The following is a 23,900-nucleotide window of genomic DNA, read 5'->3' as shown; positions in this document are numbered from 1 at the left end:
CAGGCCAAATACTATGTAAATGCACTTATTTTGTCACGTGACCCCGATTATCGACGTAACCTTACTCATGTGCTGTAGTATTTTGTAGTTCGAGAGAAAAAGAAATACTGCTATTTGTTCAAAGACCTTTTCTTGATATAGTTTCATCACAACACAGGAAAAAGTCTGGTTTGCTTAAACGTTTTGCGTGGCCTTTACCGATTAAATGGTAGTTTTTATTTTTTTATTTTTATTTTATTTTTATTTTATTTTATTTAATCTCGAACCAACAGGTTGCCCCAATAACAGGTTCGTTTGGAAATAAAATATTATACAAAAACAATAAATAAATAAGTTACAACGAAAACAAACAAACAGGAGAATTCACATGAAAAACACCGTGAGAGATACACAGAAATACATCCAAATAAAAGTAATTATTCAGAAAAAAGGATCTTACATAACCCATGACGAAAATTACTGAAGTTGTTAAAAGTATCTAAATTTTGCTTGTTACTGATAGAATTAAAATATATCTGAGATCGTGATAAAAATGTGTGTTTCAAGATATTCGTACGTGCTGACACTTGTCTAAAAAGAACAGCACGACGCAATGTAAAAGCAGGAAGTTGAAATGAATCTGTGCAAGAACATCTGGTAGGCCTACACTATAAACTGAGTGAAGGATTTTAAAAAGAAAAAGTGTGTCTAAAAATTTTCGCCTGTTCTCCAATGTGGGAAGGCGAAATTCATAACATAGGTTACTATACATAGCCTTTGAGTAAGCCATCGATGGACGGAAACAAAGATACTCGATAAATTCAAATATTAGCTTTTTTGGTCAGATGAGAAAGTTTGGGTGGTCTAGAATTCGTCCACGTAATAATTGAAGTGTTGCAAAAATTCAGTGACGTAACCGTATGATGTGATATGAGTACCACAGCAGGACACACAGACAGCACCGAGGACTAACAGACAGGACATAACAGCAGGACACACAGACATTGGGCTCTTAACAGACATACAGAGTATTGTACTTGATTTTAACTGTATATCGTCTAGAGTTTATTTGTTATAAAATACTGTTTTGTAAATATGACAAAAATATTTGATCAACTATCAAACACATGCCGGTTTTCAAATAAAACATCAAATACATTTTCTTATAAGTTGCCCCGACGTCGTTGTTGAATCAGTGTGAGGTTCCTATGTACGAGAAATGGGGAAAACTGTTAAGTATAGGTTAGGGTATAACAATGTGCAATGCTTTTAATAGCTGTTATTATGTGATATAAGATAGTTGAGGTCGAAGTGACAAACGCCTTTCACTTATGTAAACTATATGTCAATGTATGTACAACGTTAATGGATATTTTTCAAAAAGTCACAAAACATGAGAATTTACAACAGCACTACCAATTGAAAGAAGTATATGTTAAACTTTTCAGACTTCAGATCAGATTATTGTCTCCCTCTATAGCTCAGTGCCATGCCATCCAAAAAAGTTTGCGCTGAAATCGAAAGACTGAGTACAACGGGCTGAAAAATATGGGAATCGATTGAGTGGTGACTCCAAACTATGCATACAAGAAGGCCATTGCCGTTTGCTGCGTGTCACGTGGTACTGACAGAACATTGTCTCGAACTGGCAGCAGAAACCTATATTCTTCAAAATGCCACATATCATTATTATTTCTCAAATCTTGATTTTAAGTTCGAAACATTTCCTTGTTTGGTTGGTACGTGGTAGATGACTTTACCATCCACGGCTGGAGCTACAATAATTTTGTTGTTTGGTTTAGGTTCTTCGACATCCGTGTATATCGGTTCTGGAGCAGTAATAGCAATGTGTTGGTTAGTGGCAGCGTGGCCGTTCTGCTGGCTTGGTGCTTGGCTTGACGTATTGTACACAATAACAACTTCATCTGTTGTCACCACCTCGTTGGTGTGCGATATTGGTTCCGATTTACTTTCGTCAACAATGGCCACCTTGTCGTTCTTTACTTTCTTTTTCTCTTTTGCTTTCTGTTTTCTCTTCTTTTGTTTTTCGGCGTCGCTTTTCTTTCCATCTGTACAGCAGCAGCACTTGCAGCAAATCAGCAAGAAGATGATGATAACAAGTAGAAGGGCGACCCCAGCGGCCACTATGGCTGTGAACACAGGTATGGAAAATGGCAGATTTGACTCGGAGAAGTCTCGCATTGATACCGACACAATATTAGATCTTGGAGATTTGTTGTCAGCATCGTCAACAGCCACGACCACAAAGTAAAAACTCATTTCACCTGAAAATAAATAAAATTTTCACGTAAAGCAACCAGCAGATGCTTGTAATTTAGAGAGTTATAACACAGACACAGCAGAATACATATTCACATTGGCATTAAAGAAAACGACCAAATTTTCATTTATATCAGCTTTTACCTTCAGTTTTTAAAAGCAAATGTACAAGATTCTATTATGTGTTCGGAATTCAATAGAAACGTTTCTAGAAAATTGATGAAAAATTCAAATTCAAACCAGAAAAGGCGACCATGATCATCCCTAGAAATAACAGGTCACTTTACGTAATAGTCTAAGCTTTTAACGTTTCCCTGTCGCCTTGGACACAGTCTGAATGTCCAGACTTAGCTTCTAGTGTCAAAAATCAGTGACAGCTTCTAGTGACCAAAACCAATGATAAGTCCTGGGCTTCTTTCAGTTCCTATGCAGTTTTCATTTTGCGATTTCTGTAAGAGGAACGGGTGTTTAAAATGCGACAAGAGAAAAGCATTTTACTTACCTCGAGAAGGGACTTCAAAAGTGAAAAATTCAACCGATCCTGCCTGCTTTGGTGCCGTCAGTATTCCCATTTTCATGACAGCTTGGGTAAGTTTAGTAGTTCGTTCATAACCAAAGTACATCGCTTCAAACCTGATGTCCATCCATATTTCGTAACTGCTTGCTATTGAATAAAGTACAGAAAATATTGACACCAAGAAAAATGATAACCACCTTGCTCTTACAAAGAAATACATCCAAATTAAAACCATTATCTTTCACGGATTTTAATCTTTCCTATTTTAGAGAAGACGGACTTCCTGGTGTACAGTAACATAGTTGTACAGTGTAATGAAGAAGTCAGGTGGCCTACGTGCCCAAAGACGCCGTTTCCTTTGAGATATTGACTTATAATGACGTCACACTATTAACAGCCTGCAGGTTGTAATTAGTGTCTGTCCCACCTTTTAAAGATCTTCATATCACCATAACCTAAGGCCTAAAGGTCAAAGGTCGGCAAACATATTTTTAAGGGACAGTAGTTGTAACTTTTTATGATTGCTTTCGTTCTTTCTTTCCATGGCAAACACAGGTTTTGTTCTAGTACCAAAAACATGTTGATGACGGTACACAGTTTTACAACCGTAACTCCTTGTTATACTCCAATAAGCATGATGGAACACCTACCATTCAGCTTGACAACACGGTGTATATACGTGTTAAATGCAATAGAACTGTTATATTTCACGTTTTCAGTCTAGTCTTAGTTCACTTGCCAATAATGATAATGCAGTCTGTACATGTAAAGAGTCGATTGTTGTACACCAAACAAACATAATGGAAAATTATCAGAAGTTAGAGCTAATGTGACCAAAACCCATGTATTACGACTTTCAAACATTTTGTGAAAATTGAGGACGCTAACTATACCTTTTCCCTGATCAAGGTCATCTCCAGTGGCCGTGAACTGCAGTGTCACTTGCTTCGATTCATAGGACACCCTAGAGACTACAACATCCACTATTTTGGCGGGAGAGTAAAGGTCTGTGCCGCTGTCAGCTTAAAGACAAGCAATATGAAGAATCACTCAACAGGCGACAAACGTTTTATATGAATACAGCAAGTCAGGAAATAATCTTGGGTGATATTTTATAAAACTTCTTTGTTTGAGTGTTATAAAGATTTATTCTTACGCACTCACTTATGTCAAGTGACTTGGAGGGCTTTTGTTTGACATATTTCAAATTTTCGGTCAATTTTGCGTATTATAGTTATACAATATTTCACCATTCAATGTCAATTATATTTTTATATATCCTTAGACAAGCTTTTTTAATGATCGTAAAATCATATGTACTTCTCTGAGAAACGGCCTCTTTGCTTGAAGAGGAACAATTAAACACCACAAGAGATAGCTACAGGTCCATCGTGCATTTATTCCAAATATTGACTTGTGACGTCACGTATAAAGCCAAGCCTGGGAATGAACTGTTCTAGTCTCACCTTCGCATGCCGAACCTTCACAAGTGAAACTACCGCCGCTGGTTACTCTCTGGAAATCACCAGCCGGTGTGTTTGGTGCAGCAGACGGCAAGTCCTGTGTCGGGTCGTTGAGGGCGCCAACACCAATAATTCTGCTTGGACTGACGACAGTTCGACCATCTTTGTTGTTTACTGTCACCTACACAATAGGACAGGTTTGAATATTATGATACCGCCCGTGCTGTTCACATATTTCGTTCCGAAAAATACATGTCAGTGAACTAGAGAATCTTTAAAATCACAATTGACAAGTTGTATCATTTACAACGTCGCCTTTCCAAAGTCCGGCAGTTTCACAATCATGTGTCGATTTTCACAAAAAAATATAACAAGAATGAAGATTATCTAACCAGTACCTTGACACTGTATCTATCAGATCCGCTGAATTCAGTGAAGTAACTCGTATAAATGCCATCATCTTGTGTGACGTCAGCACCAGCTCCATTATCCAGCATCATCAATTCGACTGGTTCGTTATTTGGTCTCTCCACTGTGGCCATGACTTCTGCATTCAGGAGAGGTGTGTAGCCTGGTGAAAGTGACGGTAATCAATTGAATTTAATGACTGGGTATTCTTTATACCTGTACTTAAGGTATCAGTAATTAGTAATTTTGTCTTCTTCTGCCGACATTTATGATTCTTGGTCTGTTTGTGTCAATCAATGTGCCGAGGACCCAAGCTACCCGTCTCTCCATCCTAGCCTCCTCTTCCTGTTTCTATACTCTTGTCACTTTTATTTTGAATTTCTGCTGTCACCATGCCTTTCTAGCGGGTAATTTTCTCGCATTACGGAGGGAACATTTTGTTCATTTGTTCAGAGGCAATTTGAGAAAAGACTAACTGGCGAGCCAAAGGGGTTTTTTTGGAAAATTGCATTGTGACCTGCAAATTTACCGTGAACGGGAAAACAAGTCATTTTAATCTAAAACTGCCGTCATTAATTCCGGCAATGACCACAAACTATACAGTTGAGTGCAGATTGACCATAAATCCTGCAATGACCACAAACTATAAAGCTGAGTTTAGATTCACCATCAATCCGGCGATGACCACAAACTATACAGCTGAGTGCAGATTGACCATAAATCCTGCAGTGACCACAAACGATACAGCTGAGAGAAGGTTGACCATAACTCAATAACTCGTGGCAAGTACTCTTAGTAACGCTGACTCACATGAAATGAAGGTACAGTTTATCGACATGAGGAAGTGAGGGATTTCCCTCATCCTTGATCTAACCATAAATAGTACAAGCGAGACTACTTGTCTCAAGGATCTAACTATATGCATACCTTTTGAAACTGAGACATACAAGATCTGTTTGCTTGGTGGCGTGACAACCTGATTACTCCACTGCGAAGTCACTAGAATTGGGTAAACGTCGGCCCGTCGACTTCGTGACTGGACGTTAATACTGACAGACTGAGCGTTGGCTTGTCTATTTTTGATGAGAACTGACCATTTACCAACCTGTCGTGAAAATATGCAGAATGCCTATGTTAAATCAATGAATTTACACCATATTGTGAATATCATGTATTACAACCTACGTGTCAAATTTCAATCTTTTATATTACATTTCAACTTATACAGTGCACCAAAACATCATTTGGTAAAAAGTAACAATTAGTATATCGATACCGTCAAAGATTATTTTCCTTAAATCGATCGGACTACAACCTCTAAAACTGAAATCATATCGAACTGTCGAGGCGCAATGACATTTGGCGAGCAGAGAAATTAGTGAATTATTCACATGTACACGGAAATGCTGTGGTTCGACAGTATACACATATTGACTGGCTATGAGGGCAACAGCATACGTCTGACCCCGAGGGACTGTGAGTAAAGGAAAATAATCTTGGACGGGGTGACTCACAGGCCCGAGGGGTTAAAGACGTATGCTGTTGCCCTCATGCCAGTCAATATGTGTTTTGTAACACACCTCATCCGTAGCCATGCATAAGAACGTACTATACACAACACTTGTCGCATGTAGGTCTATGATGTAATATGTTTGAGTGGTTCAGTGAGAAAAAGTTTTTCCTAAAAAGATCGCAATACTTCTGCAAAACGTTCAATTCACCTTTGATTATAGTTTTGTCCGTATCGAGTCCTTGTTGGAAACCAAAGCATTCAATTCTTCTTCAGAAAGTAGGATAAACCAAAAAAATTCTGGATTATAGTTTCGATCGGCCGCAGACGACATCTTTGTTTACATTCCGGTCCGCGTTCGCGTCAAATATCGTTTTTGACGTCAGCGGGCATCATTTTTCGGAACTGATGCCTGGCAGGCAACAGTTCAAACAAATGATGCCTGATGACGTCGTTTATGTGGATCAGCACAAAAAGAACGCATCCCACGTGACTATCAATTGGCGAATTAGAATACAGACTGCGGATGAGGTGTGTTACAATTCAAGTTGTGAGAGCGTCCTCCGCATACGTACCTGAGCTTCGCCCGGTATGTTGATCCGGACAACCTTGAACGTTTCATCAAGTTCATAGCCATCAGACTGAGAGTCAATGACAGCTCCGTCTGGTTGAGTCAAGGACACTTCAATAGATCGACGTCCAAGATAATCTAGTGTAAACTCAGTCTTCTTACCGATAGTTGAATCGATGTAAACTTCAAATGTGTAATTCTGTGTCATCATTATCATATCACTGTACAGCTGAATTGGTCTCTCGACAACACCTACAGGAAAATACATCTTACAATTTATGCCGTTTGTGTTTTATTTACTCAAATAAGCTTCTTTCGTTACAGCCTCTAGATGTCCATGTAACAATAGTTGCAAATAGTACACTTCAGTTTATCCCGGAACAGAAAATTAATGATTAAATGAAGTTCTTGTCGGAATCCTCGTACCGATCCAGAAATCGCGCCCTCTGACGTCATGAAAACAAAGTATGAGCTAGCGTTGAGTTCCATGTCGTTACATTCAATTATGGGATATATTAGCACAGATGATTGACCTATTTACATGCGTCATGAACGACATTCCAGAGAAAGCCTTTACGTCCCGTCAAACCGATTCGTAAACATGGAGAATTCGTGCAAGAACCAGTTGATAACGACAAATAATACTGAAAAGATAAAAGACGATGGTTTTCATGCCTTACTTTTGTCTCGCTGTGCGCTGGTTGTAAAAGCTTCATTGAGCGCGTTTGAATTTGTGCCTTCCGAGTAGAAAAACGCACGACCATCGGTTGCTGCTGGTAACGTCTCCAGGTTGTCTGACGCATCGATACCAAATGCAATGGAGTCCACTGTCACGTTCTTTGATATTAGCTTCAGGTTCAAAAAAGTAAAACCGATATAATTATGTATACAGATAACTGCATCTGAAATGACTTCGTTTAGAAGTGCAATAGTGAATTTCTATAATTCAACTGATAATGTTATATACTATGATCACCTTAAAAGACTAGCGGGCATTGTTAAGTTAGATGAACGAGTGGTTCCTATGAAATTGACAACCTGATGACGCCCTCTGTGTCTATTAAGAGAGGGAAAGCTATTCGTTTTGTGAATCGATTATGATACATATTGATGGTGTGAATAGCGTAAGTACGTTTTCCCATTTTTTTGCTCATTTTCCCCATTAACAATTGATAGGTCTGATTCAGAGCGAGTTTTCACACTCCCTAAACAGCTGTTTACTGTTGTACACAATGCATGCTTTTCGTACTAACTCCATGGTAACACTGACCCTTGGGATTACCTCCATTTTCTGACCAACCTCTTTAATGAAGCTACGCTTATCCTTACATCGCTGAAATATTCCTGCAAACATCCTTAATTGATCTTATAAATGTACTTATAATGTGACAAATATCTGCTTTGAAACGTTGCCTGCTAAGAACTGCAGTGTTCTATGAAATCGAAAGTTACAAACAAGTTGAGCTACATTCTCACCGTCGGCATTACGTCTTCGATGGTTGGATTTCGGTTTTCTTCTCCATCTGTCACGACTAGAATTACGCCCCCAGCGGCGTCCTGGTCGCCGTCTTCCAAGACCTCTAACCCCTTGACAAGACCTTAGCATCGTGGAAGAGATGCAGGAGAAATGAATATATTGTGAGGTCGAAATAAATTCGGTATAGGGGAGCTGGATTCAACAGAGTCATACCGTCTGCTTATAGAAAATTTAGAAAGAATGAGTTACGAGTTTGTTCTGAGGCTAAGCTTTCTCTGTGGGTAAAACAATCGTCAACACTTTCTGAATAAAATTTAAATGTAAGCATGGCAAATATACGTAAAGACCAATCACCAATTTCGTTTCAACAATACTTGGTAAAACAATTGATGATTTTGTAAGAAGTGTAAGCTATTTGTGATGGCTGGATAGAAGAATCGATAACTCAAATTAAAGAAACAAACTTCATGAATGAATCACTTGCAAATCAGACGGTCAGTCATGTGACAAATTGTAAACTGTCAGTCACATGGCCAATTGTTGCATAGAACTTTGCTCCGAAATATTACAACCCGGATATATTAACGAGGACAATGCTGCGTGCTCACGTTAGTCACTTACAAATTAGGGCCAATGTGCAGCATTTCGGAAGCCGTTATCCAATTGATTGGCTGAATTTGACCGTTATAATTAAATAATACAAATAGACTCCCTAAGTTGCTATGAATAGTGACAATGGACCAATCAGATATAACTTTCGAGCACGCTGCACATCAGCAGGGGGAGACAAATTACGCCCGCATCATCACGCCCTTGAAGGTTACCGCGCTTAGCAAGTCAGCGAATACTCACCGCTGCCGATGCTAGTCCAACCCTGGATATCATCTCGTGTTGGAATATGAGACAGCAGTGAAGATCTGGTGTCGTTATTGATGTTTACAAGAGGTGATTTTATTATGGCAGAATCGCTGAAAACCACTATTCCCACCAATTCTCCATCATCAACAGTGTTCAAAATATAATGACTTACTGCCTATAAGAAAAAAGAAAGACAATGTTAATTTGTATCACATATTTAAACAAGATGAACGTATCAAGTTTAAGCTTATACACCAAGTCTAGCCTAAACATCGTTCAGAAATAACTTCGGAAAAGATCGCCGGAACACCCAGTTTTAAGTGCAGTATCACCGAAAATCAGCGCTATTAAACAATTTCAAAGATATTTTCTTAAGTTACGTTTTCTCTTTGGCAATGTGTCTGTTTAGATCATGTTGGGGCAAAAAGATATTCGAAGCAAATCGAGAACCTATGGAAATCCGGTCACGACATGCGACATGCGACCTGCGACTTCAAAACTGCGACCTGCGTCCTGCGAGTTTGAGACATGCGACCTGCGACTTCGGCATTTAGACCTAGGTGTAACCTGCGACTTCACAACAGCGACCTGCGTCTTGCGTGTTTGTCAAACTGCGACCTGCGACTTCAAAACTGTGACATGCGACCTGTTCCTGTCAACATAACGAGCACTAGCAACGCTAAAAATATGCCCTAAAACAAAAATCCTTATAAGCGTCCGGAAACTCCGGTCGATGCTGGGTCATTTATTCAATATTTTCATAAAACCTGTTTTACTGTATGGCTCAGAGTTTATGGGACAAGATTTCATGGATTACAAGAAGTGGGATAAATCAGCAATTGAAAAAAACTCACATCAAATTTTGTAAGAACATTTTACAGTGTAATAGACACGCTTGTAATGCGGCTGTGAGGGGTGAACTAGGACAATTCCCACTTCTACTTGAGATCAAACTTCATATTGTACAATTTCCACATTATAATCTTGCTAAAGAAGCTTTCCTGGAGCAAATGGTAAACAACCCTAACAATAGATCCTGGTTTAACTGTTTAAGTGCTTTAATTAAAGAAAATGGAATGGACTTTCTCCTTGATAAAGCTCCATCACTTAAACACCACAAAGTTATAACTGGATTAATGAAAACAAATTTAACAAACAATTATGAAGTCTTTTGGGAAAATTTGATCACTGATGAAAATAGTAAACTAAGAATGTACGCCAAAATAAAACATAATTTTAGATTAGAACCCTACTTAACACAGTTACAAGGTGAGAAAAGAAAAGTACTCACCAAACTTCGCATTAGCAATCATGATCTAGCAATTGAAAAAGGGAGAAACACTGTTTCAAAAACCCCAATTACTGAAAGACACTGCAATCAGTGTAACACTAACAGTATTGAAGATGAAACACACTTTTTATTAGTCTGTCAGAAATACAAAGTCCAAAGAAAGAACTTTTTCAGTAAAATCAATTTCCCAAACGATACAATTGAAAATCAGCAAGCTACTAATAACACAAGAGTTATCTTTTAATGAACAACTCGCAGATTATATTTTTACTTTTATATAAACAAAGAAATACCTAGTTATATTTATTATTAACTACTGTTATTATACTGCATTACTTTATCTTTATTGAAGAAAAATGTGAACTTATTTTTGTATTTTTGCCATAAATGTGATGTAAATCCTATATTTACAAGCAAGCAATAAAATGTCATTATTATTAATATGACACCACACACCGGATCGCTCACTATAGAGTCAGTCAATAGTGGCTAACTCTCTCATTAACGAATCTGCTGGCTTCTCCTCTTCGAGGACGAAAATGACTTCATCACACAACCAAGCGGAGGGGATAAAAAACAAGAGCGCGACTGATGAAGGAACCCCATTTTTGGTTCCGAAACACCGTTAAGACGAATCACTCAATCAACAAACCGGTTTACCGGGGACCCAGATCACATGACTAGCAGCACTATCGATTCACCGGTGTCTCGCCATGTATTTCACACAAAATAAATGCAACGATCCATTTATTCTCCATATCGCAATATTAAACAATATTGGTAGAGCCGATGTGTGGTGTTGCCGTTATTTTCCTTTATATTTATAAGCATTGTCCCTTTGAAACCGGACTTTGAAAGCCACCAAACAACACGTACGCCAACACAGCTGTGTCATTGAAGTTCATCTCTTACCTAAATGACACCACCTATCACTGATATTACTTGTGATTGCTTTTCATACTCTCAGTCTCAATAAACATCAAATACCTAAAATCATGGATTAGGTCGTGATCTCGCAGGTCGCAGTTTCAAACTCGCAGGTGGCAGCTAGGCCAGAGCACCCGGAAGTCGCAGGTTGTAGTTTGACAAACACGCAGGAAGCAGGTCGCAGTTTTGAAGTCGCAGGTCGCATGTCGCATGTCGTGACCGGATTTCCATAAGAACCACTTCACAATCCTACAATCATTCCCTTTGAACAGTCCAGTACCGTTACCGTGACAGCTTGTGGAAAAAATGAAGTAGACATACATGACTGACATAAATCTTATCAGTCACCTTGAAAGACACGGCTTTCAAATATTTCTACAGTTTGATTTGAAGTAGATATTATCCTCTACCTGACCGAGTTTTTCAATTCTGTCATTTGCCTCCATACTTCCGGAAATATCCATAACGAGGACGGTTCTTTTGTTGGTCTGTTTGACGATGTGGAAATCTGGCGTCGTCACTCCAAGCTCTCGCGGTTCGTTGGCCCCATCTTTGAAGTCGTCGTGTTCTCTCAGAACCTGTAATGTTAATTTAAGTGAGTGAGAAAACACCGTTTTCCACTAACACTTTCATCGCCTCAAGAGGAATCCAATCGAACTAAAACTGGCACAACTCGAAAATATCATATCACCGTTTTACAAGTGATAATTATTGCACTATGTATAGTGTACGGTGATTTGACGTCATCAGTTTGTGGCTGTAAAATGGTGCCAATATCATTTGTGCAACCATTAAATCTTGGTACAAACATAGCCTGACTCTAACTAAAATAAGCATTTATTAAAAGGCTAATTTTTGAACATGGATTTTAATTTGAAATTTCCCACAATACGTGTATTGTGATCACTCAATCAACATTTGAACCTAAGGTCGAACACTAAACAGCTACAAAGGTGTTCATAATTTTACCAAGATCAGGTCAGATCTAAATTGGATTTGAAAATAAAATACCAAAATCAGGAGTCTTAAATCATTGAACAGACGATCCTCAATTGAATATGTGGATGGACTGTAGGATAAAAATAATTTTATGACTAAGCCGTGTGATTGATAAAATGCGCGAAAGTGCATATTTGATCTTGAATTTGGAAATTCACAAAAAAGGGCATGAAAGTTTAGGTATTTAAATACTAAACTACTCACTTCCCAGATACTCATGCCGTCACACATCCGATTTTGTTTGTTTGGTGCCGCTCTGTTATGCAAATCACCTGATGACTCCGCGAAAGTGTCATTGTCACAGAAATGCATCATCTGTTGAGATCATGAACAACAAACAAACAATCAATAACAAAAATATAGACAGGACAAAAATCACACCATGCCTTCTGACTTCAATGTAAGAATTTCGACTCATCGCGATGTGTCTGTTTTTTTAGATTTCCATTTAATCAGTCGACTTTTTATTCAGTGACATCATGGTACTGCATACAGTGCGTGGACAGAGAGAAGGAAGATTTTAATCAAGAATAAATTTATATAACATTTGTCCGTTCGAAGTAAAGTTTCCTTTCTAGTAAATTCAAAATGATCGAATAAAAATCGGTTGAAAATACGTTTTTATACAAAAATAGTTACCTAAATGACTCCAACAACGAGGATGAAAAGCGAGCGACCAATTTGGAATTAAGGTTGTCTAAAGACATGCAAATATGTCTGGCATTGGAAACAGCGTACTTCCAGTATGATCTTTACGTCTAGAAATACACACACGGTAAAAAATTAAACGATGAAGCCCGCTTCTCAAAGAAATACCTGACAATCTGTACTTGTAGGAATGTTTGAAAACTATTGTTCTTTCATTCAAATTTCTCGAATATCTAACAATACCAATCAATGACTTACAGTTATTGATAAAAGTACATAGTTTACTAGAAGGAGACTTATTTTTACTAATTGTCGTTGTTGATGATGATGATGATGATGATGATGATGATTATATCGAGGCATACAGATCGCCTTGTGGAAATTATAATGCTCGATGCTATAAGGAGAGCGTTATAAATAAATTACATTTACTGATCGATTACCTAAATTTAAGAATCGACTGTTTACATTTATTAAGCCATGACTTACATTTGGCAAGAACTGTTTGTACATCAATGACCCCGTGTATCCATCTTCTCGTCTGTCGTCCAAAAATCTACAATCCGCTTCCGGTAAATTATTATCCCCGATCTCACATGCCTCACCGTTGAGAGTGATACGGCGACCTACAACAACCAGGTCAAGCAAAGAATCCGTTAATTTCATGTTTATCTGAAGTCCAAATTGAGGTACTGCGATATAATACATCAGTTTTAATCCACCATTGTCCGTTCCGTCTTCAAATTCACGAATCTGATTAAAATCAGATGTACCACGTACTCGTAAGTAGACGTCGCCGTACTCTACATCTTTATGAAAGGCACAGCAATTACAGGAGTTGAGAAATGGTATCCATAAACAAACACACACAAACATGCTAGACCAGTATCGAGGACTGGAATGCAAAAGCAACTTTGCTGGTGGCTGATGTAGCTGGAATACTGTAGTTTACTATCGTGTTTTACATATGCTAATGTGTATGATGGCATGTTTCAGTGAAAGCAGAATGTATGTGTATGGATGGGCCTCTTTCTGCCAGAAGCATAAAATGACTTTTTGTGGCAATACCGATGACTTACATCGATAATTTTGAAAATAGAGGGGATTTGGGGATCTGTAATTACCTTTAATAGTTGCTGAACATCTAGTTGCTTCAATAACGCCATCTACGCCTGCGTAGAAATGTTGTCCATTCAACGGGTCTGGGTATTCGTCATACACACCCCATCGTAAATGAGCCCATTCGTGAACTATGACCTGAATTGGAAAGAACAAGATGCTAGCTGCAACACTCTCTCGAAACGTTACCACTTTATATTGCTAAATTCCTATCGTAGCGCTGTAGTTGATTGCAATTGCAAAGTAAGAAACAAAGTAAAACGTTTTTATTTTTCTTGCATTATGAGTAACTTTGATTTATAACACGATTGGAACTAATTTGGGATAATTAGATAGCTTTTAATTTCTCTTTAAGTAATGAACTTATTTTCACAATTTGTAATATTGCAGCTATAGGGAACCAAACATTTTGGGAAATTTGCAAAATATAAAGATCTAATTCTCCAAAATTAGTTCCAATCGTGGTTAATATAATTGAGTACGCTGGGCAGTGCACAATTCCGGACGAATAGATGGTCGAGTATCCGTGACTTTGATATGTTGAGAAAACGCAGCTTTGTCGCTTTGTTGTGTCGGACACAAATTTTGTTTCTTATTTATCACAATGTGTATGGTCACGGTTGATATTTTTCTTGAATTAAAGAGAGTGGTTTAAAGTTTGGCGCACGTAGAGTACAGTTTTCCGAATGAAAACAATTATTATAGTGTATACTCATAACCAATAGTGTATTATTCTCAGGGCCAACATTGTATTCTTAGAGCATACAGTAGATTCTCCAAAGAATACTCTCAGAACCAATCGGTGTACTCTCAGAGCGCCCTCCCATGACAATTTCAGGCTACATTTACCGACGAAAATACTATAATCTACGTGTACACGAAGGAAAGCTTATGCAGAAGAAAACGAAACCGTGACACACACGTGATTGACATTAAACAAAAGTCTGGTAAATCAGTAGAAAGATGAATGGTTTCATGACCTGATAGACAAGGGTGGGTACAGACAAAACACAAAACACAAAGTCAGATATTATTTTCAGTGATCCGCAATAATGATTTATTGAATAAATGAAATCAATCTCTCCAATACAGAACGTGATTACACGACGTACATCAACGTGTAACCAAGTGAAGACATCAGATAAACGTATACAATCTCCTTATTTGATGATGCGATCCATTTGACGCTATCGCTTCCTTATCAGAGCAAAACGTCCTTCTTAAAAAATCTTCACATCGGATACTAAAACAAGATTATCTCCTTGTTTGAATTATCAGTACTACATTAAGGCCGAGTCCAAAAAGGTTACACGAGACATATTTTCCATTGGTTGCTATTGTCAAAGGTTCACACATACATAAATTGATGCATGGAAGTGTAGGCGGGTTCATATCCTATAGTAAACATTTTGAGGTGATATGTTGCAAACTCTGGTTTCTTTTCTTTTGTTCCAGTCTTCCATATCACTCCAGTATACGGAGGAGACTTCAATCCCAAATAACATTCAGTTTACCTCAGTGTACTACCTACGCCCTACGTCATGGATTTGGTACATCAACATTAACAATAATTCATTACACATTGAACAAATGCTAGACTTACTACGTCATAAACTGAAAAACAAGTACAAAATTATCTGTAAAAATCTACATTGAGTTTTAAGAAGTAGCGCAATGGTGGCTACGTCAGCACATAACAGAAAGTTTAAAACGAATAAAATGACCAAAGACCGGAAGATGCGTCACTCATGGCCCAGAATTGTGGGGAATCTAGATCCCTAATACGAATGATATTTCAGTGTTAACTGCGCTACGTCCTATCAAATAAAGATCAAATACTATTACTTGTATCTGCTTGCATAAAAAGACAACCCTGACATTCGGGAAAACTGGATTTGGGTCATTCCAAGGTCAATTATTAGCCGTATATTTAGCGTTTTCAGCTTTCGATGCTGTTTTATCTATCTCACTAGTATGCAGCAAGTTAATTCAGCAAGATATTCGACGAATTTCTAATCTTTCGAAAAAATCTGAGCCAAAAATCTTTAAAAAAATGACAAAAATGTGAAGTAACGTCACAGTGTGGCACTTCTAGGCAAGTTTTCAAATTCGACACTTTATATAATATATGTCCTACGCCGTCAGATCAATACCGTAAACAGTTTGTCCATCGAAAGCAAAGAACGATGGCAAGCATTCTCCGTCTTCAATGAATCTAGAAATGAACTTCATCCTTGAGATCAGTGGCTTTACTTTTATCAACAGTGTCTGCGATGAGCTGACAGATGTATACTACAGTAGTTTGTGCTTTGCTAAGTACACACTGCTGTCACAGGATTGTGAAACATACAAATCAACATAATTCTCACCATCTGAATTTGGTTTTTGTCCATTTTGCATGAGTGATTTTTAAACTGGAGGTAGATTAACAGAACTTGTCACTAACAACGATTTTCATATTTGCAAAGATCGGCGAAGTTTTCACATTTTCTTCCTAGAGTAATGACTGATGCAGAGAAGACGCTTAAAACAGTCTCCTAAAATTGTATTTCATCTAGATGCAAACAACTAGTTTTTGAAGTTTTTTTTAAAATCGAAAGCAGTGATTTGCGCGATTGCAATCATTACAAAACAGACAGATGAGATTTTCAATTTTTCGATCAAATTCATGATTTCTTACAGACGATCACTTGTTCTTTTTGGTGCGCCACATGGACCCTACCTAGTCTAGCCTAAAAAATTGGCTGTTTCAGAGTTCTCGCCTTTTTCTGTGAAATACAAAACGCTCAGTTTCCCATTCGCCATCAAAATAAGAACTAAGATATCGAAAACCACTTTCAGAAATCATTTCAAAGACTTCTTCTTTGCAGATTCCCGCGCTGTAGTATACGTCAAGAACTCTCTTTTGAGCGAAAAGTTGTTCGAGATCTGGGGGACCGTACATTGACTGCATATCCGGCTGACGGCTGTGATTTGACAAACTTGGAATCTTCGCTTCAAGTTCGCTGAGAATTTTCTCCCTGGCTCTGATGACAACCCGGCAAATGATTTCACGTCTGTTGAAACCTGCACTTCTGTCGTACTCCAGGGAGACGGACAGAAATTCAGAAAATCGCTGGATTCGTACCGCTTCGATCAACTCTTCTATTTGATAGAATTCTGCGTCGGCGGCCAGCTGATCGTATTCCTTGAAATCGTGAGGTAAGCAAAGCTTTGATGTTCTCAAAAAGTCAAGTACATACTTGAACATATCACCATTACGGTCGATAAAGTAGCGACCGGATCCGTCTTTCTGTACAGGAACTCGCCCGCTGAACATAATGCCAAGCATTGACTCTGGATAACGAGTTAGCGTATTCCTGCTGGTTCGGTAGATGACGCCCCCAACGTCCAAAGTCATGATTTCTGTCCCAGGAGTAGTCATGTTGAGAAGGAAGCACAATGCAATTTCTATGTCCTATACTCACGCTGCGCTGCCAGGCGATTGCAGAACCGTCGATCCAAATTATAATTTCAGCGATACAGCGTTATATGACGTCAAAACTTTGATTTGACGGCTGTTGAAACCCGCTCTAGAAACGTACCTGTCGTGTGAAAGTCAAGCTGGGCGGCGGCGTACGCTGCAGTACAGTGCATGCACGCTTGTGTGAGGAATTCCGTTGTAGTCAATCGGAGCGTTGTCACGTTGAGTGAAATCTCAGGCCGAACCTTTCCACGTCTACGAACAGACACATAATCTCTAATGTTCAAACCAGATCACCGTTGAGGTCGTTGAAATCTTCAAACACTCATGGAAACACACGGTCCTTGTCACGCGCGATCCACCTCAGCGTCGGAACGGCAACTGGCTACTCAGATCACTTCCGTTTGACCCAAACGCGACGGTGTCAAACGATCAAAGTTCAGATTTTAAGGGCAACGCCATGGATTAATAGAGGAGTGGGCGAGAGCGCTTTTTGACAAATATCTCAACATTTTGGAAGGAATTATCGCCCATGTTTATCAAATAATCCTCAAGTTGAAATTTATTATGTCATCTGTAAAGTTAGGTTTTAGTAGGCCTACAATTGAGAGATTCGAATATTTTCACAATTTGTTTATGCCTAGGCCTACAACATTAAGCTAATCTAATGAGACAGATAGACTAAACTCATTTAGTTAGGTTTATTCTTCAAAAAAACAAACATAATTGCACAACAGACGATTGAGTCTTCTTCCCCGTCAAAGCTGATTTGGTTTACCTACAATTGAAAATACTAGTAGCCTAAATCGTGCCAAACGTTTGGTATTGATTATTTGAGGTACATGTTTCAATGAAATGCTGATGTCAAATTCTAGTATTCTTACCTTATCATGGGGACCATAATACGATGCCACAGCTGGATCCAAAACATACTGTGGCGTCAGATGCATATATTGCCCTAATTGGCCACAGGGAGTCGGGTTGATAACGAATGGTCTGTTGCCGGTGCCTGCTTCTTCATCCGGGTAATCTATGATGACGTCACTCATGTCATAGCTTTCGAACTCTGGTTTTCTGTATTGCGGATTGTCTTTCCATGACTTTGGGACTAGGATTGAAATTTCCTTGAAAAAGGCGCGATATCTGGGAAAGAAGCAAAAAAATGATTGGCTGACCATACCGGTATAGGAATGACTCCGTTGTTCAGTGTATAACCTTTCCGGTCCCTTCGCCTCTCACTGCTTCTATCTCTCTCCTAGTCTTCAACCCCCTCCATCCCTCCACCTCCCCACACCTCACTTCAATTCACGTACTTGCAGAGTACAGAATAACTACCGGCCTACTCGAGACAGGGAAATTTGCTTTTGAGGGTTTAACAGAGTTACATGTCAATAACAAAAACAAACAAAACACAAAAACAAGACTTGGAAATGTTTAGCTAGTCTATAGCATAGGCGAGGTATACTGGGTATGTAGTATCATGGAAGTAGAAACAAAGATTCTTTCTACCTCCATGGCAGTATGCAGGGCAGGTTCTATTTTGTTTAGGAAGGCAATTTTTCAAGGTTACCAGTTATGTGCCTGATTATCGTTTTCTACGAATTTCGTACATCGACATTTGACTAATAAAGCCACTGATGCCAATGTATGGTCATCACTCGTCGATCCAGTACGTCTCTCCAATGTGTTGACACACCAAATAACCAATTATACTTGATAAGCTACGGTCATTGACAAATGCTATTGTCGGTCATCATTATACAATAAGTACCAATTCTTTGTAACGGCAGTCAGTTCGTCCAAGCTACACAAAAGATAATCACTTGTATTCTCCTCCAGGCCAGTAACTAAGCTATTAATTTGCATAGCAGCTCTTCACATTCAATAATTGGTCATCCATGATTAAATCTAAACAAACGAACCAAGTGTAGACGTGTACTATTCAAAATGTAGACCTTCATTCATACGTACTTGTGGTACTGTGGTCACAGGTTTATCACTTTCATCTTCTCATTTTCTATTTCAAAAATAGTGGGTCGATTTTTTGATCGAGCCACCGAACAGGCAGATCCAGTACCTCTCGAAAACATGGAATCCCCAAACTTGGAAACTTTCGAAAGAAACTACTGAAAACGTACATGTTTTCCAAGTATACAGAGTGGTTTAGCCATTGAGCATCACAGAGCAAAACATTGTTGTTGGATTTTGGCGCTGTATAAACTTTGCTGACTGATTGATTGATCCAATAAGAGGAAAACCAACGACCAATAGGATAACGCTAAACGATAGAAAAACGCGTCCCATCGTTAAAATTTTGAATACAGCTACAAAACTGACCACTGATGAAACCGCCGTGTATAGTTGACTTGCAAAACGATACATTGACCTTTTATTTCATCAGAGATTTGGCTGTTTCAATATACGCCATGGCTCTTACTTGGGTATCACGTGACCATTGACAAGCTCAAGCCGTTCACAACGGTGAACATGCTCTATCGTTTAAAGTGCTACCGGCAGATTGGATGCATGAAAAGTTGAAAGACAAATATGACGAAGACATTTGACAAACATCTACGAACAGAGATTTACGACTGATCAGTGACATATAGTGTGAGGAAGATGACAAGAAGGAAGACGATATATTCCCAGATGTGCAATAATTTATTGTTTCCATCAACAAGGCCGGACAAATGAATAAATTGTTTATTCAAATAGCCGCTTCTACTTTTTCCAAGTCTGAAATCTTTTTTGAAATCGCATAAAGTAGCCGCTTACACTTGGACATTTTTTTCATTATTTTCAGAGAAATTTTATCCATTCTCTTCACCGCCAATCACGAATTCCATAATAGTGTTGTACGACAACCAGTGACCTTCATGAGTCAAATAGAGACGACTTAATAAAGTAATAACAATGTCATTGAAAGCATAAGGTTTCGTTTTTAGAGTGAGCGAGGCTCTTCTTGATTATTACCATATAATTTATTTAGATCAAAGTCAGACTATTGGGGACTCTGGTAGTAAGGTCAGAAAATGGAATCAAAGTAAAACAAAAAAGCTCAAACTTCCACTCTCAAGAATATCAGGGACAGGTACTGAATACTTAATACATTTCAACATTATTGTTTCCAATGGATGTGTTTATAACATTGCCTTTACTTGTTTTACTCTGAAGAGTACACTAAACTTTTCAGCATCACCTTGTAAATACTATCTGTTTATTGTTTATGTGTATTATTATCTCAGACCATTGAATTCAATATTAGTGTGGCTATATGTACAGGGAGTGTGGTTATTTCAAAATGCCCTGTCTATCAGTATTTTTTTTGTACAGGTAAAACCCTACCGTAGAAAACAAGAAAGTTAGATTCAAATTATATTAATGAATGGGTTGAGAGAACAGATAATGAAATTAGATACAGAACAAAAACACTGAAAAAAATATATCAAAAATCACAGTTATACCTATCCCTTAGAACTAAACACTCCATCAGTAACGGCATTCTTGTTTTATTACAAAGCAACTAAAGTACTTGAAAACGATATTTATTGTTCGTTCTCTCCAATGTTATAATCCATGATTCATTGTTATAAAATTCCTCGCTATAATGTGTAATAAAGTCACTCGCCGCTTGTGTTCTTTTGCCAGGAATACTCTGAGGAAAGATGTTGGACTGGTCTTGTCGGGTAATTTATTAATTCTGAAAATACATTGAAAGTGTTTCACTTTGAAAGTACTACTTGAAGTAAAAGAAGACAATTGAATAAACAGAGGGCCGGCAACTTGTGAATGTTTCCAGCCCTGATATCCAGTACATGACCCGAGTAAATTTCAAACACTGGTAGAGATTACTATTTCTCAACGTTATGGATTTAAATTTGAGAGCAGGAACAGCATTGTTTGCGTAAAGACGAAACAGAGTGTGACGTCACGCCTTACAGTTTGAACAAACTGGAGTGATGTTGAATACATGGGAGCAGAAATTGGTCAGATACGTTTCATCAGTTCATTAAATATTAGTAACATGTATTTCAAGCTGACCCGTAGAGAGCTGTTGGGAAATCATGTTTTTCGCATACATCTTTCACAGTTAATTTTGTCTATTAAACTAAACAATTATGTAACAATCTACACACTTGTCAGAAAGTAAAATTTTTAATTATCAGACAAAAATATCGAACCATGTTAAAGTTACCTGTACATCGAAATTCTGATTTCAATTTGATTTGCCTAGCACGTATTTCATTTGGTGGACTACGATTTAAATACGTTTTATAGACGATTGGCTGATAATATTGACTTACTTCGCACACTGGACATTGGTTTGGTAGCAATAAGGATCGCTCTTATGGCTTTTGACATACCGTTACAGCCATTATAATGATAAATAAGTATCTCGTCTAGCTTTGTTTTTATCGTTATTCATTCTAACTAAATTTACTGAATGATTGGAAGCCAAAGGCATATCAAAGTGAAGTGCAAGGGGTCTTATAAAATCACTGTCTCCCTCCCTTCCTCCCTCCCTCCTCTCTCGCAAATTATCTAAACGTTTCTGTTAGTTTGTTCTGTACTTTCTACAATAACCATGTATATATATATATATATATATATATATATATATATATATATATATATATATATATATATATATGTGTGTATGTGTGTGTGTTGTGTGTGTGTGTGTGTGTGTCTGTCTGTCTGTCTGTCTGTCTATCTGTCTGTCTGTGTCTGTGCCCCTCTCTCTCCCCTCTCTCTCTCTTTGCCTCGGTCCGCGCCCGTCTGTCTCTTTTCACGATCTCCCTCTATTCCCGTCAGTGTCTTCAATTATATCTTCCTTTACCCCTGTCTTCATATTCCTTTCATATCATAACATTTCTCTTTATAAACTTGGTTTTATATTTTTCTTTGCAACAAACATGATTCATATTCGTGGTATGCCATGAATTCACCATTCATGTACCTATCCATGGTAGTTCATGGTGCCAGACGCAAGTCATGACCCTTGGAAAACCTGAGCAATTTTTCCAACAAAAGTAAAATGCCTGTAATTTGTTTATTATTGTTTTTGTTTTAAATCAAAGTACATGTTGTCATTTAATCTCTTGAAACGTGTACGTGTCACAAACACAAGACATTCATCTTACACTATTTGAGGTCAAAGAGCATGTATTGTCAGGGTTAGAATCGTTTTAGCGTCCACGTGATCCAGAATGTAAAATCTGTCACTCAAGCCAGGGTGTACACCCCTGCCTGCAATACAGCTGTACATCCCTGCCTCAAGCGATAGTAGTTCTACGAATTTTACACACGATCCGAAAATCACCATTCCAAAGTAGGCAAAATACAGTAATTTCAAGAGGCACAGTGCGCACATTTCCGTCAAGGTCACACTCATAGTAACTTAGCCAATACATTGCTTTCCCTCTAACCTTCATGTGTATCTGTTAATGAAAAACTATTGAGTCGCTGTTCGCAATGTAAACACGTTTCGGAGCATTGTTTACACCCTTATGAAGACGGCGCACTTTATTACTATGAAGCAGTTTTCTTGAAAATTATAAGAACGTAAGTTTTATGCTTTTTACGATGGAAATCGTTGATCTGTGTACCTAACATTGCAACGAAATCTGTCCAATAACAATGCGTAGCTGAACTGTATTGTAACAAGGACACTTCACATGTAAAGCAGGAAATAAGAAACCTGTGTATAGACTTGTTTGAAGCGGTAATACACCATCTGCCCCACCGATATTTCCAATTCGCTGTAAACATTTCATATTTATATCTTTCGCAAGAATTGCCATGCTATCAGACTTACCTTGTGGCTCTATACAAGAATGCGGAGGCGTCTGTAAAGATTTCTTTGATTCGATCCAGCAATTCTGGGTTTTCAGGAACATTCTCGTTGATCGCTATTACAATGTTGTGGTACTCATTGTTAAGAAGATAGACCCGACTTCGACCGCAAGCATCCACCTTTGCTGTGTTCTCCCCTAGCAGAACAATAAATGTGATCCAAACTGCAATCTTCAGTGTGTTTGAGAGAGTTGACCCGGCTCCGGTACCCAATGTTGACGCCATTTTGGATGGGTGTGTGTACAACAACCTGACCGTCAGCAGTGTTAGTCATTGAAAACAAAAGCTTCCTTTTGTCTTCTGTTTTGGTATTTCTTTTGAAAGTGTTTTCGTTTCATGACGTCACCTATTACGTAACATGACGAATCCCCTGTGCAATGGTAACGGATTACACCTTGCTTGACGAATCAACTCGTCAGTTTTTTCAACGAGAGGAAAATTTTTAAACACTATTATCATTACCAAAGCATAACGTAAAGCGGATGCTATAAATCCACCATAGCAAACATATAATGTTGAAGTGGCAAAAGTGTA

The 23,900-nt window shown here is 38.3% G+C and overlaps 1 protein-coding gene across 1 annotated transcript; it reads right to left on the bottom strand.

Moving 5' to 3' along the window:
• Positions 1-1,527: 1,527 nt before the first annotated feature.
• LOC139122595 (calcium-activated chloride channel regulator 1-like) lies at positions 1,528-23,642 on the bottom strand. The gene is made up of 16 exons (XM_070688150.1): positions 23,329-23,642; positions 18,395-18,653; positions 14,053-14,185; positions 13,418-13,554; positions 12,485-12,595; positions 11,692-11,859; positions 9,058-9,238; positions 8,205-8,326; positions 7,409-7,577; positions 6,733-6,980; positions 5,575-5,752; positions 4,638-4,810; positions 4,243-4,420; positions 3,670-3,798; positions 2,762-2,923; positions 1,528-2,264 (listed from the first exon to the last, which is right to left on the bottom strand). The coding sequence occupies exons 1-16, from the start codon at positions 23,589-23,591 to the stop codon at positions 1,669-1,671; spliced, it is 3,207 nt and encodes a 1,068-aa protein (XP_070544251.1). The 5' UTR covers positions 23,592-23,642; the 3' UTR covers positions 1,528-1,668.
• Between the last annotated feature and the right edge of the window lie 258 nt (positions 23,643-23,900).

The sequence above is a fragment of the Ptychodera flava genome, chromosome 2 (genome assembly GCF_041260155.1).
Source record: "Ptychodera flava strain L36383 chromosome 2, AS_Pfla_20210202, whole genome shotgun sequence".
NCBI classification, from domain to species: Eukaryota; Metazoa; Hemichordata; class Enteropneusta; family Ptychoderidae; genus Ptychodera; species Ptychodera flava.
The sequence above is the reverse complement of the archived record's forward strand: the minus strand, read 5'-3'. Positions and strand labels throughout refer to the sequence as shown.